Source organism: Mesoplodon mirus, assembly GCF_964341445.2.
Source record: "Mesoplodon mirus genome assembly, chromosome: 5".
In the NCBI taxonomy this organism is placed as follows: Eukaryota; Metazoa; Chordata; class Mammalia; order Artiodactyla; family Ziphiidae; genus Mesoplodon; species Mesoplodon mirus.
Window position 1 is genome coordinate 31,192,535 of NC_138980.1, and position 18,889 is coordinate 31,211,423.

Below are 18,889 nucleotides of genomic sequence, written 5' to 3' on the forward strand. Positions count from 1 at the left end.
GCAGTATTTATTCACTAAGGCAGGAAATGAAAGAGAAAGTACTGGTTTGAGGAGGAAAATAATTAGGTCAGTTTTAAACAAGCTGACCTTGAGTGCCTAAAGGACCTCCTGGTGAAAGCTTCAAGCACAGAGTTGGGATACAGATTTGAAGCCTGGGGAAACACTAGCACTGTGGAGATGAATCCAGTTCACTGATGACAGTGAAAACTCAAGAGTTAACAAGGATGGAAAGAAGGAGGAGGAGAAGAGAACATGAAAGTCAAGAACAAGATAGAGGGTTACTACGAGGAAGAGTTTTCCTGCACCAGACAACCAAAAAATTAAAAACTAGTATCCACGGTATTACCAGGTCACTAATAACTCTGCTTAGAACAAGGTTAGTGGAATAAAAGGAGAGAATGAGAAATTTCAGTGTGTTCAGAAATGAGTGGCCATCTGGAAGTGGAGAAAGTTGATGATTCCTCCAAGAGTGGTTATGAAGGGAAGGTGTCAGGAAGACAGAGTCATGGGTAGGAATTTTAGGACAATAGGTTTATTCAAATATTAGTTCCCTTCAGTACTATAAAGAGCCACACTAATTCTATGCTGTAATAAACCAAGTTAAGAAGAATCTTCTTAAAAACTATTATTAGGGAATTCCCTGGTGGTCCAGTGGTTAAGACTCCACACTGCCACTGCCGGGGGCGTGGGCTCCATCCCTGGTCAGGGAACTAAGATCCCACATGCTTCACACAGCGGCAAACAACACCACCACCACTCCAGTCACCATCAAAGCCATATTCTCCGGGTATTTCTCTTCCATCTCTGATTTTCTCCCATCTCTTTTGCACACTCAAGTCTCCTCCTTACAGACCTCAAATGTTGGCTTTCTCGAAGCCACCTTTTTTCTCACCGTATATTTTATCCCAAGGCCATCTCATCCATGCCCTACCCATGGCTTTGACTAATATCAACAAGCAGATGTCACCTCCAAGTTATAGATGTTCCAGTGCTCTCAGTAAATGAGAACACTATGTATGTACTGGTAAAGCTAAAAACTTGGGAACCAGCCTGAGATATAGAAACCTTAGGCTTCATTCTCCCTCACTCCCCATTATCTGTCCATTAGCAAATCATATAGATTTTATCTCAATAGTTCTTCATTCCCTACTCACAACTATAATCTCACCATAATCCCTGCAATGACCCTTTGATTATCTCCTCTGATTTGTGTCCCCCTCGAAATCATTTTCCACACTGCACTCAGAGTGAACTTTAAAAGACACGAATCAGATCACATCTCCCTCTGCTCATAGCTCTTTAATGGTATCCTATTATTCTTAGGAAAAAATACAAAATTGCTAATGAAGTCTACAAAATGCTGTATGATTTGACCCATATCTATTTCTCCAGCCTCATACTGTACCACCTTCCATCACTCTATGGGCTGCAGCCCTTTCAGGGATTGAACATATACTACTTTCTGTGCTTGGAACCATCTTTTTTTCCCTGGTTAATTCCTACTTGTCCTATCAGGTCTCAGATCAAAGATAATTTTACTAGCGAAATTGGCCCTGACTACCCCTGAACCAAAAGTCCAGGTTAGGTACCCCCATTAGTATCAGTAACTGTACATCAATATTTTGCCTTGAACACACCTCTCAGTTAACTATTTGTCTGATTACTTGCTGGTGCCTTCACCCTTTAACTGGACTCTAATTATACACAAAGGGAAGCAAAATGTTTTGCCAATTACTGGATCCCAACACCTAGCATAGTACCTATAGAATGTACTTATTACTTGTTGAACAATGGCACAGACCCAACTAGTGCATATAAAGAATATCACAATGAGTAAGAAACCATCAGTCTCACAGGCATAGGAAGGGTAGAAGGGGAGGACTAAAAGAATTTTCTACTAGTAGAATTTAAATGTTCAAACAGGTCACAAAGTTTGATATCATTTTCTTTAAACAGTGAGCTATAAAGGTCTTTGGGCACTTCACTATTAATATTCAAAATATAAAATAAAATCCAACATACTACTTGTGGCAAGTTATCCTACAGATAAATAGACATGAATACATGAAACACATAGTTATTCTTTATAGCACTGTTTTGTACACACACAAACACACATGTGTATGTATATACGTATGTATTTTACGTATAATCTTTCTAACACAAGATTAGAAACAACCTAAATATCCATCAACAGGGGAATGGTTATATAAAGCACACCATATTCAAAAAGAGGAAAATTATGGAGCTGTTCAAAAAAAAAAAAAAGTTTTCAATGGAAAAATCTCCAAGAAGTGAAAGAAGTGAAAAAACTGTAGAACAGGGGCTTCCCTGGGGGCACAGTGGTTAAGAATCCGCCTGCCAATGCAGGGGACACGGGTTCGAGCCCTGGTCCGGGAAGATCCCATATGCCACGGAGCAACTAAGCCCATGTGCCACAACTACCGAGCCTGCGCTCTAGAACCCGTGAGCCACAACTACTTAAGCCCACGCGCCTAGAGCCCATGCTCCGCAATAATAGAAGCCACTGCAATGAGAAGCCCACACACCGCAACAAAGAATAGCCCCCACCCACCGCAATTAGAGAAAGCCCGCGCACAGCCAAAAATAAAAATTAATTAAATAAATAAAATTTTTAACCCCCCAAAAACCTGTAGAACATACATACAATATGCTATGTTTATGTTAAATTAAATCAAAGGGGGTAGGGAGATGAGAATATATAGTTGGATTTACATAAAGGAAGTCTAGAAAGAAACATTAATGACAACTGGTTACTTTTTGAAAGGAGAGGTAAAGAGTGGGGCAGACCAGAGATTTTTTAAATCTTGTGCATATATATCCAATTTAAAACCTAAAACACATATATTAAAACTACAATAAAGGGCTTCCCTGGTGGCGCAGTGGTTGAGAGTCCGCCTGCCGATGCAGGCGACACGGGTTCGTGCCCCGGTCCGGGAAGATCCCACATGCTGCGGAGCGGCTGGGCCCGTGAGCCATAGCAGCTGAGCCTGCGCATCCGGAGCCTGTGCTCCGCAACGGGAGAGGCCACAACAGTGAGAGGCCCATGTACCGCAAAAAAAAAAAAAGACTACAATAAAATCACGAACTATCTTAACAGAAAAAAGGGAGCTCAAAATGAAGTTTGAGCCCTTATCTTATACCATTTTAAAGTTAAGGCACGTAAGATTCATACAGAACAACCAAATAAGTAACAAACTTTAGTAACTATAGAGAATAGTCTAAATCAAGACTTTAAAATTCAAAATGACTTACAAGCAATCTTTATAACTGTTTCAGCTTTAAAACTAACAAAAATGATACAAACATGAAGACTGAAGTAGAAAAACATAAATATACTGAAAAGTGATTCTGGACAATGTAAACGTTAGCTAATAAGCCTAACATTTTCTGGCATCTACAGATAGAATAATTGAGAATTTTAAAATCATAGAGTAAAATAAAACAAACCTTAAAAAAAATCCAGAAAAGATAAAATACATAATAACAATTCATTAATTAAATGCTCAAAGGTAAAAATGAATTATTACTAACGGAAACTGCAAGTTGATAATTCCACACTGTATTTTATCATGTATAATCAACTGCAAGTATTACCTTTCATTTTTGAGTGCGTGTTAATCAATGGATCAGAACAAATCCTGCAGGGCCACCAAGGGCGTCTCTTGAATTTTGCCCAGATGAGATCTCCAACTTCATACTTCAGTGGCGTAGCCTTTTTCTTGGGCTGACACTTGAGACAGACAAAACATGGGGCATCAATAAAAATCAGAACCTTTTGAAACAACGTATCATCTTTCCACTAGCCTTCTGAGAGAGCATTACCAATGAATACTAGATGAAAACACTCCAGCTTAACCACAATTACAAAATAAGTACAATTAAAAATTACTTTATCTTAACTATTTATAACACAGCCCTTTATAAAGTCAGTAGTAGCTCTCAATTTACATTTGCTTTACATAAGTAAACTACATACATTCTAGGAAAATAAATAAGCTATTTCAAATTTTTAAAGAGCTAAAAACTGAAATAATAAATAAACAGAATCATCCCAAGGAAAAGATATCTTTGCCCAAGTCCTTGGATCACAACACAACAGGGGTGGGGGGTGGGGGGTGGGGGGTGGGGAGGGGAAGAAATTTAACAATGTCAAGAGACTCTGATCCCACTACAGTGTTATATGCCAACTTTATCTCAATAAACTGGGGGAGGTGGGAGGGGGAGACTGTGGTCCCTTCTGCAGGTGATACTCTACATCTTTCTCAAACACAGACATTCTTACTAATTAATTAACAATGATGGCGTAATGAAATAATCCTGAAAGCTACAGGCTAGATTCTTGCAATGTCAGCACAACTGACGTATTTTTCCCAGGACATGCAAGAGAGGCTGCATCCACAACAGTACACTGCGCAACTCCAAGGGATACCATTCAAGCACAGTACAATATGAATCAAGCTCCCTGGACATATCCAATGCAGAGACCCTGGCTGCATCTTTTCTCCAAAAATAATACCTAATTAATCTGCAATCCAAATGCTTCCATCTCAGCTCTAAACCCATACCCATGCCTTTAACACCGCATCAACAGTACAGAGGTCTCCTGCCCTGAGAGGAAGATGGCTTTGTGTTTAGTAGGACTGAGCTCCCCACCAGCCATAAACCACACAAAGGAGTTCACATGTGCTGAGCTGTTTCTGGGTAGCTAAAAGCAGCACCTAAGGTACTTGGAAAAAGGACAACCTACTCCATTTACTCCAAGGGGGCATTACAAATATTATGATTTTCTATAAATGCTATGTCCTAAAAAAGGCTTGGTGAGTTCCTCCCTCAGACTCAGTCGTCCCTCCTTAATGCCTAAAACAGTACCCACCTAGTACATATTAAGTGTCCAATAAAGAATATGCTGAATGAATTGACTGAAATCATTCAAATAAAAATGATGAGTAATACCTGGGACTCAAGGATATCAAAGTATTGGGCTCAATTCAATGATTTGAAAGTTACCATTCAACTTTAAGACTGGGCATTCAGAGAGAAGTAAATCTCACAGAATACCCTTATTGAAAATAGTGTCATTAGTTCTTCTATGTATACAGAGTTACTCGGAAATGAGACAGAAACTACAACTTTTAAAACATTTTTTTTGAAAAGCAAGCCCCAAGGGGCCATTTTTGCCTGTTATCATTCTGTAAGTTATCAGAAAAAAAAATTACTTCAGAGCTAGTTGGCTTTCAAACTTTAAAACCATGATACCAAGATGGGATAGAAAACTCTTTTACATGCCCCTGTACTGAAAACTACAATTTGAGTAGGTTCCCATAAATTTCTGATATAATCTGATTTGTAATCATTTATTTGGCAATCATTGATAAATATGGACTTGCTTATTTATCTGAGTCCTAAACGACTTTAAATATACTACCATTTACTTGACGTCTGCTATATACCAGGCACTGTTCCTCCTTTAATCCTCTTAAGGTAGATACTATATTATTACTCCTATGTTACTATATGTCATATAGTTATGTAGTAGGTGGCAGAGACAGGATTCAAACCTGGGCAGTCCAACTCAGGATCCCAAACTCTCAACTACTATCCAATAACAATAACACCCCATGATTATTACATGCTTTATGACAAATTCAGCCATAATCAATCTATAATGTGATACTGGTTCTGTCTTTGCCATATATTACTACTACAAAGTGATTATAGTAGTAATATATCAGGAATATATCAGTGATCAGGAAGTAAAGCCATAAAACACAAGGCTTCAATAATACATGGATAAGAAAGACCGTGAGTGGCACTGCTTAAAGCCAGAAGCCAGAATCACACAACCACACAAAGCAGTAATGAGTTGTCTTCTGACTCTATCATAAATTGTGTCATCTTAAACAAGTCAGTTAATTCAGCATCAGCACCCTAAGACATAATAAAACCAGGAAAGAAACACTTGCTCTACCACGAACCATGAAAATGAAAATAACTATTAATTCTACTCCTGATATTTTAACCCAAAGGAAATAATCCAAAAAAGTAAAAGAACTGTAAAAAGATAACTAAAGCAGTTATTTATGACAACAGAAAGTTAACATCCTAGACAACCTACGGAATGAGAGAAAATATTTGCAAACAATGTGATTCTATATTCCAAAATATAATACAAACAGCTCCTATAACTCAATGACAAAAAACAAACAACCCAATCAAAAAGTGAGCAAAAGATCTAAATAGACATTTTTCCAAAGACATACAGATGGCCAACAGGCACATGAAAAAATGCTCAACATCACTAATTATTAGAGAAATGCAAATCAAAACTACAATGACGTACCATCTCACAGCAGTCAGAATGGCCATCATTAAAAAGTCTACAAGGGGCTTCCCTGGTGGCGCAGTGGTTGAGAGTCCGCCTGCCGATGCAGGGGACACAGGTTCGTGCCCCGGTCCGGGAAGATCCCACATGCTGCGGAGCGGCTGGGCCTGTGAGCCATGGCCGCTGAGCCTACGCGTCCAGAGCCTGTGCTCCACAACGGGAGAGGCCACAACAGTGAGAGGCCGCGTACCACAAAAAAAAAAAAAAAAAAAAGAGTCTACAGGGACTTCCCTGGTGGCGCAGTGGTTAACAATCCGCCTGCCAATGCACGGGACAAGGGTTCGATCCCTGGTCCGGGAAGATCCCACATGCCGCAGAGCAACTAAGCCCATGCGCCACAACTACTGAGCCTGCACTCTAGAGCCCGCAAGCCACAACCACTGAGCTCACGTGCCACAACTACTGAAGCCCACATGCCTAGAGCCCATGCTCTGCACCTCCACAACAAGAATAGCCACCGCAACGAGAAGCCTGAGTACCACAAGGAAGAGCAGCCCCCGCTTGACGCAAGTAGAGAAAGCCCACACACAGCAATGAAGACCCAATGCAACCAAAAATAAATAAATAAAAATAAAAATAAAAATTGGAAGAAAAAAAAGAATGGATCAGATTCTACAAAATAATAATAATAATAATAATAATCCGCCTGCCAATGCAGGGGACATGGGTTCGAGCCCTGGTCCAGGAAGATCCCACATGCCGTGGAGCAACTAAGCCCATGTGCCACAACTACTGAGCCTGTGCTATAGAGCCCGGGAGCCACAACTACTAAAGCCCACACACCTAGAGCCTGTGCTCCACAACAAAGAGAAGCCACCACAGTGAGAAGCCCATGCACTGCAACAAAGAGTAGCCCCTACTCACTGCAACCAGAGAAAGCCTGCACACAGCAACAAAGACCCAACGTAGCCATAAATAAATAAATAGATAGATAGATAGATAGATAGATAGATAGATAGTCTACAAATAATAAATGCCGGAGAGGGTGTGGAGAAAAGGGAACAACCCTCCTACACTGTTGGTGGGAATGTAAATTGGTGCAGCCACTGTGGAAAACACTATGAAGGTTTCTTAAAAAACTAAAAATAGAGTTGCTATATGATCCAGCAATCCCACTCCTGGGCAAATATCCAGAAAAAACTCCAGTTTCAAAAGATATATGCACCTCAGTGTTCACTGCAGCACTATTTACAATAGCCAAGACATGGAAGCAACCTAAATGTCCGTCGACAGATGAATGGATAAAGATGCAGTATACATATAAAATGGAATTCCATTCAGCCATAAAAAAGAATGAAGTAATGCCATTTGCAGCAACCTGGATGGACCTAGAGAAAGACAAATATCATATGATATCACTTATATGTGGAATCTAAAAAATGATACAAATGAACTTATTTACAAAACAGGGGGCTTCCCTGGTGGCGCAGTGGTTGAGAGTCCGCCTGCCGATGCAGGGGACACGGGTTCGTGCCCCGGTCTGGGAAGATCCCACATGCCGCGGCGCGGCTGGGCCCCGTGAGCCATGGCCGCTGAGCCTGCGCGTCCGGAGCCTGTGCTCCGCAATGGGAGGGGCCCCAACAGTGAGAAGCCCGCGTACCGAAAAGAAAACAAAAAACAAAAAAACAGAAACAGACTCACAGACATAGAAAACAAACTTACGGTTACCAAAGGGAAAAGAGGGGGTGGATAAATTAGGAGTTTGGGATTAGCAGATACAAACTACTGTATATAAAATAGATAAACAAGGTCATACTGTATAGCACAGGGAACTATATTCAATACCTTCTAATAAACTAAATTAGAAAAGAATCAGAAAAAGAATGTGTGTTTGTGTATAACTGTATCACTTTGCTGTACACCAGAAACACAACATTGTAAATCACCTATACTTCTATTTTTTTAAAAAAGTTAACATCCGGGCTTCCCTGGTGGCGCAGTGGTTGAGAGTCCGCCTGCCGATGCAGGGGACATGGGTTCGTGCCCCGGTCCAGGAAGATCCCACATGCCACGGAGCGGCTGGGCCCGTGAGCCATGGCCGCTGAGACTGCGCGCCCGGAGCCTGTGCTCCGCAACGAGAGAGGCCACAACAGTGAGAGGCCCGCATAGCGCAAAAAAAAAAAAATGTTAACATCCAACAAGGGACCTGTTAAACAAATTATGCTGAAAACTCCATGAAATATACAAAGTGCAGATGAAGTTATGGAATACTGAAAATATAATACACAGCCACACATATGATATACCAATTATTTAGAAACTATGCCAAAACTATGATAAAAAAATGTCACTGAGAAACACAAACAAAAAATAGTTTCATTAAATTAAAGGTATCATGGGTAAAGATTTTCATAAACCTGAGACATTAATTTCCTCCTTACTATTTAACTCATTTACCAGGATGACCAAATAAAACAATATGTACAAACTTACTGGGGAAAAATGTCTATACAAATACATATTATTAATGAACAGCAACATCCAAATCCAAGTGGCCTTAGTATATAAAAAATTAGAAACAGGCAAGAAGTCCAGAACAAAGTGAGGCTTCCAAACAAGAAAATACAGAAAATAACAACAAGGGAAAATTAAAGGTGGAAAAAAAAGGAATATGACTCTTCTCTTCAGAAGAGCTTAAAAATCTCACCTGGGAAAGAAAGACTCCAAAATAACTCCTTGTAAAGCCCATAATTCAACTAAACACCTGCATACAAAACTCAACAAGAAACACAAATATGAATTCCTGATCTTAAGGCACCTGGAGAATGTCAGGGAAGACTGGAGTGAAGAAATGTCATCTGAGCTTAGACTGGCCGGATGGGCACATTTCAGAACAGCTTTCCCTAATATCTCTATGTCCAGTTGGATGAAACATATTGGTGCTAATCCCCTGGTCAGGGAACTAAGATCCCGTATGTCTGTGGGGCATAGCCAAAAACCAAATTTTAAAAATATAAAAGGGGCTTCCCTGGTGGCGCAGTGGTTGAGAGTCCGCCTGCCGATGCAGGGGACGCGAGTTCGTGCCCCGGTCCGGGAAGATCCCACATGCCGCGGAGCGGCTGGGCCCGTGAGCCATGGCCGCTGAGCCTGCGCATCCAGAGCCTGTGCTCCACAACGGGAGGGGCCACAACAGTGAGAGGCCCGTGTACCGCCAAAAAAAAAAAATTAAAATTAAAAAAATTAAAAAAAAATAAAAATGTTATACTAGAAAATGTTTAACACAAAAGAAGGCAGTAACAAAGGATTAGAGGAACAAAAATACAAGACATAAAAAACAAAGAGCAAAATGACGGATATCAATCCTACCTTATCACTATTTACATAAAATGTATATGGATTTAAAATTCAAAGGCAGAAACTGACAGAAGAGATAAAAAAATATTATACAACTACACTGCCTGGAAGACACACTTCAGATCAAATTCAAAAAAGGGACTGAAAGAGGATGAAAAAGAAATAACAAGCCAACAGTAACACACGGAAGGAAGTAACAAAAGTGGGGACATAACTACTGATTCTACAGAAATAAAAAGGATTATGAGAGCAGTAGCAACAGTTGTACACCAACAAATAGGATAACTCGGATGAAACAGACCAAGTCCTAAAAACACAAAACCTGCCAAGACTAAATGACATAGAAACAGAATATGTCAATACTTACTGTAACTAGTAAGGAGACTGAATCACTTGTGAGTAATCAAAAAATCTCCCCACAAAGAAAAGCCCTGTAGGGACTTCCCTGGTGGTCCAGTGGTTAAGGTTCTGCGCTTCTAATGCAGGGGGCACGAGTTAAATCCCTGATCTGGAAACCATGGTCCTGCATGCCGTGAGGCGTGGCGAAAAAAAGCCCTGGACCCAGTGGCTTCCCTGGTAAATTGTACCAAACATTTAAAGAACTAACCACTCCTTCTCAAACTTTTCGAAAAAAACTAAAGAGGAATAAACTCTTTAACTTATTCTTTGAGGACAGCATTACTGATACCAAAGTCAGACAAAGAAAAAGCTATAGACCAATATCCTTTTTTATAAGTTATTTTTTATTTATTTATTTTTGGCTATGTTGGGTCTTCATTGCTGTGCGCAGGCTTTCTCTAGTTGCAGTGAGTGGGGGCTACTGCTCGTTGCAGTGCGCAGGCTACTCATTGCGGTGGCCTTTGCTGCAGAGCACAGGCTCCAGGCATTCAGGCTTCAGTAGTTGCAGCTCGCGGGCTCCAGAGTGCAGGCTCAGTCGTTGAGGCACACTGGCTTAGTTGCTCCACGGCATGTTGGATCTTCCTGGACCAGGGCTCGAGCCCGTGTCCCCTGAACTGGCAGGCGGATTCTTAACCACTGAGCCGTCAAGGAAGTCCTAGACCAATATCCTTTATAAAGACTGATGCAAAAATCCTCAACAAAATTCAGCAAAACAAGTTGAACATCATATTAAAAAACCGTAATATAAATATATCAATCATTATTTTGAACAGCTGAAACTAATATAATGCTATATGTCATTATACCTCAATTTAAAAAAAACAACCAAAACAAAACAAAACACCATGACCAAGTGGGATTTATTACTGTAACACAGGACTGTTCAACATATGAAAATATATAAATTTAATACACCACATTCACAGAATGAAGGATAAAAATCTCATGATCAGGGCTTCCCCTGGTGGCGCAGTGGTTGAGTGTCCACCTGCCGATGCAGGGGACACGGGTTCGTGTCCCGGTCCGAGAAGATCCCACATGCCTCGGAGCAACTAAGCCCGTGCGCCACAACTACTGAGCCTGCGCTCTAGAGCCCGTGAGCCACAACTACTGAGCCCACCTGCCCCAACTACTGACGCCCGCGTGCCTGGAGCCCATGCTCCGCAACAAGAGAAGCCACCGCAATGAGAAGCCTGTGCACCACAACAAAGAGTAGCCCCCGCTCGCCGCAGCTAGAGAAAACCCGTGCACAGCAACGAAGACCCAATGCAGCCAAAAATAAATATTTTAAAAAAGGAAAAAAGAAGAAGAAAACAACCTAAACATAATAAAAGCCATATATGAAAAATCCAGAGAGCATACTGCTGAATGGTGAAAGACTGAAAGTTTTCCCTCTAAGATCAGGAACACAGCAAGGACGCCAGCTTTCTCCACTTCTATTCAACATACTACTGGATGTTCTAGCCAGAGCAAGTACACAAGAAATAAAAGCCAACAAAATTGGAAAGGAAAAAGTAAAAATATCTCTATTCACAGGTCTTATATGTAGAAAATCCTAAAGATTCCACACACACACAAACCTTATAGAATTAATGTATGAATTCAGTAAAGTATGAAGATACAAAGTCAACAAACAAAAATCAGTTGAATTCTATACATCAATAATGAACAATCGGGCTTCCCTGGTGGCGCAGTGGTTAAGAATCTGCCTGCCAATGCAGGGGACATGGGTTCGAGCCCTGGTCCGGGAAGACCCCACATGCCGCGGAGCGACTACGCCTGTGCGCCACAACAGCTGAGCCGGCACTCTAGAGCCCGCGAGCCACAACTACTGAAGCCCACACGCCTAGAGCCCGTGTTCTGCAACGAGAAGCCACCGCAATGAGAAGCCCATGCACCGCAACGAAAAGTAGCCCCCACTCGCCACAACTAGAGAAAGCCCACACCCAGCAACAAAGACCCAACTCAGCCAATAATTAATTAAAAAAAAAAAGAAAAGAAAGTCAATGTGACCTATAAAATAGGAAGAAATATGATTCAGGGAGAGGAAGACATGTCTTTTTTTTAAAAAAAAAAGTAATCTTTTATTTATTTATTTATTTTTATTTTTATTTTTGGCTGTGTTGGGTCTTCGTTTCTGTGTGGGGACTTTCTCTAGTTGCGGCAAGTGGGGGCCACTCTTCATCGCGGTGCGTGGGCCTCTTCACTATTGCGGCCTCTCTTGTGGAGCACAGGCTTCAGACATGCAGGCTCAGTAGTTGTGGCTCACGGGCCTAGTTGCTCCATGGCATGTGGGATCTTCCCAGACCAGGGCTCGAACCCGTGTCCCCTGGATTAGCAGGCAGATTCTCAACCACTGCGCCACCAGGGAAGCCCAAGACATGTCTTATTATGCCCTTTTACTGTGAGTGAGATAGAAGTCTTTGAAGGGCTGATATTTTAAAAGGATCACTCTGACTGCCATGGTGAAAACAGCCTCAGGGTGCTGGGGTGAAAAGCAGAGAGACCACTCCAGTGAACTCTAGGTTCATAGTTACGTGAACCTAGCTGGGATTGGGGCGGGGGGGCACAAAGCAGGAAAAGCCAGTGAAATTTGCTGACGGATTGGATGTGTATGCTACAGAAACAGAGAAATCAAGGATCATTCCTTTATGACTTAAACACTGCAATGATGGAGTTCCCATTTATTAAAATGGAGAAGACTACAGGAAAAGCAGGTTTGGGGAAGTACATCCGGAATCTGGTTTGAACAAGTATAACACTCCAATTTCACAACCTAATGAAAAAGTCAAGAAACCAATGTATATATGATTCTGGAGTTCTGAAGATCCAGACAAGAGAGATAACTTTGCAGAGTCTTGATGACAAAAGATCATCAAGAAAGGTAGTACAGGGACTTCCCTGGTGGGGCAGTGGTTAAGAATCCACCTGCCAGTGCAGGGGACACGGGTTCGAGCCCTGGTCCGGGAAGACCCCACATGCCGCGGAGCAACTAAGCCTGTGCGCCACAACTACTGAGCACACGCACCACAACTACTGAAGCCTGCGTGCCTAGAGCCCATGCTCCAGAACAAGGGAAGCCACTGCAATGAGAAGCCTGTGCACTGCAACAAAGAGGAGCCCCTGCTCGCCACAACAAGAGAAAGCCTGTGCACAGCAACAAAGACCTAACGCAGCCAAAAATAGTAATTAATTAATTAATTATTTTAAAGTGAGTATAGTAGAGAAAGGTGCCTAAGGACTAAGTCCTGAGGGGTAGAAATGGGTAAGGATTCTTTTTAAGCTCTGCTAGAATTGCTTGGTCAACAGATTCCCCAAAACCCCCTGGCTTGGGAATGGGCACTAAATTTGGGACAAGGATAGCATATCAGAATTTAGTCACAGAGTATTATATTTCAAAGCTATAGTTCTTAAAAAAAAAAAAAAGCTATAGTTCTCTAAGCAACTTTCAGATTACCAGTTCATCTCCCACATATCCAGATTTTGGAAAGGGGGCACACTTTGGCTATTCGAAACAAATATTCTGGTACAATGGAAGTGTCTCTTTCCCCAACATTTATCCGTCATGGTGTCATGAACTGCTGTTAAGTCTGTCTATTCAGAAACTGGGTTCGCTAACAAATTTGGTTTCATGAAAGCTATGGAGTTAACCCTAGGTTCTAGGGAAGGGTTACAGACCAACCTTCCTCTCTGCCTCCCTTGGCTCTGCCTTCAACCTTTCTAAGCACAAGTGAAAATGGAACCCACTTTTAATGTTTTATTACTGTGTGTTAGAAACATCCCCGGCTATTTTTTTATTTTTTGTTTGTTTTTATTTTTAGCTGTGTTGGGTCTTCGTTGCTGCACGCAGGGTTTCTCTAGTTGTGGCGAGCTGGGGCTACTCTTTGTTGCAGTGTGCGGGCTTCTCATTGTCGTGGCTTCTCCTGTTGAGGAGCACGGGCTCTAGGCACACAGGCTTCAGTAGTTGTGGCACGTGGGCTCGGTAGTTGTGACTTGTGGGCTCTTGAGCGCAGGCTCAGTAGTTGTGGCGCACAGGCTTAGTTGCTCCGCGGCATGTGGGATCTTCCCGGGCCAGGGCTTGAACCCGTGTCCCTCGCACTGGCAGGCAGATTCTTAACCACTGAGCCACCAGGGAAGCCCCCCCCAGCTATTTTCAATTATTTTCAATTGAAGCATTCATAGTCATGTGTGAGTGCTCAAAGTCATTCTCGGGTCCCCAGCCCTCTTCAAAGATAGTTTAAAAAAATAAATAATAAATAACTCTCCAACCCAGTCTCACAACAGTATTTCATTCAAGTCAGAATTGAAGAGGGTTAAAAGTGCATCTCAACCACATCACACACTGAGTAACTGCTAAGTAAAATAACTGTACTAAGTATAGTGATCTAGCCAGCTACATTAGGTCACAATAAAACTCAGACACTCTGCTGACCACTTAATATTTAATACTGAGTTATCTCTGATGTCACAGTAGCTTCTAAGAATAGAGTAGGAGTGTGTTTTTCTCCATATCATGCATGCAAAAACTGAAGCAGAAATTAAGTCATTTGCCCAGGTTCACAAAACTAGTACTAAAATATCAATGCAGGGATTCAAACCTGACTACAATAAAAATGCTTTTAGGGTTCCCTGATGGCGCAGTGGTTGGGAATCTGCTTGCCAATGCAGGGGACACGGGTTCGAGCCCTGGTCTGGGAAGATCCCACCTGCCACGGAGCAACTAGGCCCGTGAGCCACAACTACTGAGCCTGCGCATCTGGAGCCTGTGCTCCACAAGAGAGGCCGCGATAGTGAAGAGGCCCACGCACCGCGATGAAGAGTGGACCCTGCTTGCCGCAACTAGAGAAAGCCCTCGCACAGAAACAGAGACCCAACACAGCCAAAAATAAAATAAATAAATTAAAATTAAAAAATAAAAATGATTTTAACATTGCACCAGTCTATTCCCAGAAGATAAACCAGAATTTTCTCTACACAGGACTCTACACTTTACATATGAATTTCCACAATATTTAAATATAACTCACATTCCCCCAAATATTTTGAAAATCCAATATTCCCCTATCAAGAACAACTAACTTAAGAGAATTCCCCGGCGGTCCAGTGGTTAGGACTCAGGGCTGTCACTGCCAGGGCCCGGGTTCAATCCCTAGTTGGGGAACTAGTAAGATTCCACAAGCTGCACAGCGGGGCCAAAACACACACACACACACACACACACACACACACACACACACACACACATCAACTAACTTTAAAAAGTCTATTCACACAAGCAAAGACATTGAAGCTGTTCTACAGCTGTCAACACATTTTCTGGTTTGCCAAGAGCCTTTTCTTCAGCCACGGAGGGCAGTGACTAAAATCTCAGAAACAAGCAACTATACTTCAATTTAAAAAAAAGAGGGACTTCCCTGGTGGCTCAGTGGTTAAGAATCCACCTGCCAACGCAGGGGACATGGGTTCGAGCCCTGGTCCAGGAAGATCCCACATGCCGCGGAGCAGCTAAGCCCGTGCACCACAACTACTGAGCCTGCACTCTAGAGCTTGTGAGCCACAACTATTGAGCCTGTGCGCCACAACTACTGAAGCCTGTGTGCCTGGAGCCTGTGCTCCACAACAGGAGAAGCCTCCGCTCGCCGCAACTAGACCGCACGCAGCAACGAAGACCCAACGTGGCCAAAAAATAAATAAATAAATAAATAAATAAATAAAAGAAAAGAAAAAAATCCTCAGAAATGATTTGAGAGAACATGGCATACTTAGAAAAACAGTATTTTAAATGTAACTTAATCTCTTCAATTTTTAAATGATGGAAGAAACGAAAATAATCTAGATGTTGGATACAGACTTGGCTATTACAGAACACCTATACGTTTGAATGCTATACAGAAATTTTATACATATATACTAAGGGAAAAGGCATGTAAAACAGTGATCTCAAACCTTACGGAGATACATTTTCATACACAAACATACAAAAAAATGTCTGGAAGGATAGAGGTCGGAATGATAAATGGATCTGTGGATACTGTCAAGTGATTTTGGGCTTATCTACATTTTCTAATTTTTGTACACTGAACATGTATTATGTGCATAGTTTTTTAAAAATAAAACTCACTATCACAAAACCACCTTTTTAACCACTTTAAAGTATCCAATTTCATGGTTTTTAGTACATCTTGCATAATATTTTAAAGTAAATTTTAACACACATTTCCTTTGAAGGGAAAAATAAAAATGTATAGAAATGCAGCAAGACAGAATTTCCTACCACAGTGAGAAAAGTGCACCAAAGAAATAAGCATTATAATCCTCTGAACTGCCTGCCTTGAAAAAAATCTGCAAGTGCTTTGTCTCTGTGCCTCATCTGTATCTGTAAAATGGGGACAATTAATAATGCCTACTTCACAGGGCTACTGGAAGTACTGAATAAGCTAATACGTAAACATTATTAATATGTTAAGTACCAGTAGCCGGTAATGTGTTAGCACTATAGGTGTCAACTCCCATTATGTCAAAACCCTGATATCAGAAACTTGTTCTTCCTCCTCTGTGCAAACCTGATTCTACCCTAAGTGTCAACATTTAAGGGTTCTATTTATTTTTTATGTTAATTATTAGTAAGTATAAAGGTATCATTTTAAGAGCACAGTGTAATGGTTAAAAACCTAGGCTCTCCAGGCTTCCCTGGTGGTGCAGTGGTTGAGAGTCCGCCTGCCGATGCAGGCAACACGGGTTCGTGCCCCGGTCCGGGAAGATCCCACATGCCGCGGAGCGGCTGGGCCCGTGAGCCATGGCCGCTGAGCCTGTGCTCCGCAACGGGAGAGGCCACAACAGTGAGAGGCCCGCATAACGCCAAAAAAAAAAAAAAAAAAGAAAACAAACCTAGGCTCTCTGAAATTATACTTCATAAAGTTATAAAGCGCCTAACACATAGTTACAACTCAAAAAGCAGCTGCTGTAATATTATTCACTGTATTTCTTTGAAAAGGTACATTTAAACTACTTTAAGGATTAATATGGCAGTATAGGCACTTAACCTCCATTTAACACTATGTTTATAAAAATATTTCAATTTCCAAATAACTGACCTAAAAATATTTAAATAGTAACACAATTCCAATGCTGTTACATGATTTATATGGTATTATAACATTAAAAATGAATGTCCTCTCTGAGGGATAAACTATTCCCAAACAGAATGTGAAAGACAGAGGGACCAAATGACTTGTCCAAGACTATGAGATAAAGCAGGGTAAGAAGATAAATATCTATACTATTCTGTGCATTTGTAATTCAGTAAGTCTTTAAAGTCTTAATCCCTTATATACATTACATTTGCTTGTAATTAAATCAGGAATTATACACACTGCCAGAAGAGGGAAATGCATGGACTTAATTTCTGCTATGCTCTTAAACCACCTGTGAGACTCTGGACAGTTACTTTACCTCTCTGACCTTGTTTCTTTGCCTGTGAAAGTAGTATAATAATGCCTCCAATTTTGTAGCAGGCTGTTTCAACTGAACAACTCTATTTTTAATCGAGTACAAGTTACCAAAAATAAATGATAGCTATGGTGGTCCAGTGGTTAAGAATCTGCCTTCCAATGCACGGGATGTGGGTTCAACCCCTGGTTGGGGAACTAAGACCCCATAAGCCACAGGGCAACCAAGCTCACGTGCCACAGCTACATTGCCCGTGTATCTCAACTAGAGAGAAGCCTGCTTGCCACAACGAAAGATCCCGAGTGCCGCAACTAAGACCTGACACAGCCATAAATAAATAAAATAAATAAATAAATATTTTAAGTAAATAAATGATAGCTATTTTTAGTCAGTGATTACAATTCTTCTACCTTACAAGAATTGTGATTTCCTTTCCCAGTCTCAAACCAAAACTGCAAAGGAAATATTCAACTCCAGAATAGTATAAAAAGTAAAATACTATTTTAAGCATTTGCATTACTCCCACCTCACTCAAAGCCACATAGCCTAATAAATGCATGTGTGTATTCTAGTTGTCAAAGATCTTTTAACATCCATTATATCATATGAATCTCAAAAACAACCAAGTAAGGTAGGCAGCACAGATTTTATTATCCCATATTTACGGCAGACAAGGAAACAGAGGCTCAGAGTGACCCTGTCAGAAGTCTAGAAGCCTTCAAGAAAAGGCAGGGATTAGAGGCCAGCATCTTCTGATCCCTACTCCACCACACCAACCACCCAACAAAAGAGTGAACTAGAGTACTTGAAGTCTCCTCCCACCAATCCTCTCTACCTGGTAGATGGGAGTCAGAGCTAGGTCTATTAACTTGCACCGAGAAGAAAGGGGGATCTGAGACTGATGTAAGAAAATCTAGCAACGAGTAGTTAAATGGTTTCTGGCAGCATTACAATTTTAGCCTGCAGCAAGCTAAAGCAAAAGACTAAAGACTATTGTGTAAAACTTAATTGTTACTGAGTAAGAAATGACCCTTGCTTATTGGCTAGATCCAGGAACAATATATCAAAGAGAAAGCATGGACAATAGATCAAAGGGAATCACTGAAGTCTTGGAAAAGGACATCGTAAAAGCAGGGAATTGGTCCAATGAAAGCTGGAAAGCAGAGCAGCTGCTAGGTTAGTCATGGAAACTGGTGTACTGAGGACCACATGGTAAGGTTGAGGCTAAGGAGACTATTAGTGAAAGCCCAGCCTGGATGTAGCATGAAGCTGCTCACAGAGGGCAGCCTGCTCAAGAGGTAGAACAGAAACATGCAGGCCAAGGCTTTCCTGCTAGCCCAG

General features: G+C 41.4%; 1 protein-coding gene across 5 annotated transcripts in view; it reads right to left on the minus strand.

The window, feature by feature from the left end:
* Window positions 1–18,889, minus strand: part of NSD1 (nuclear receptor binding SET domain protein 1) — a 127,151-nt gene that overhangs the window by 76,958 nt on the left and 31,304 nt on the right. For all 5 annotated transcript variants that reach the window (XM_082622697.1, XM_082622698.1, XM_082622695.1 and 2 more), the window contains one exon: window positions 3,619–3,754. In XM_082622697.1, the coding sequence (XP_082478823.1) occupies window positions 3,619–3,754 (136 nt within the window). The remainder of the gene's footprint in view (window positions 1–3,618; window positions 3,755–18,889) is intronic.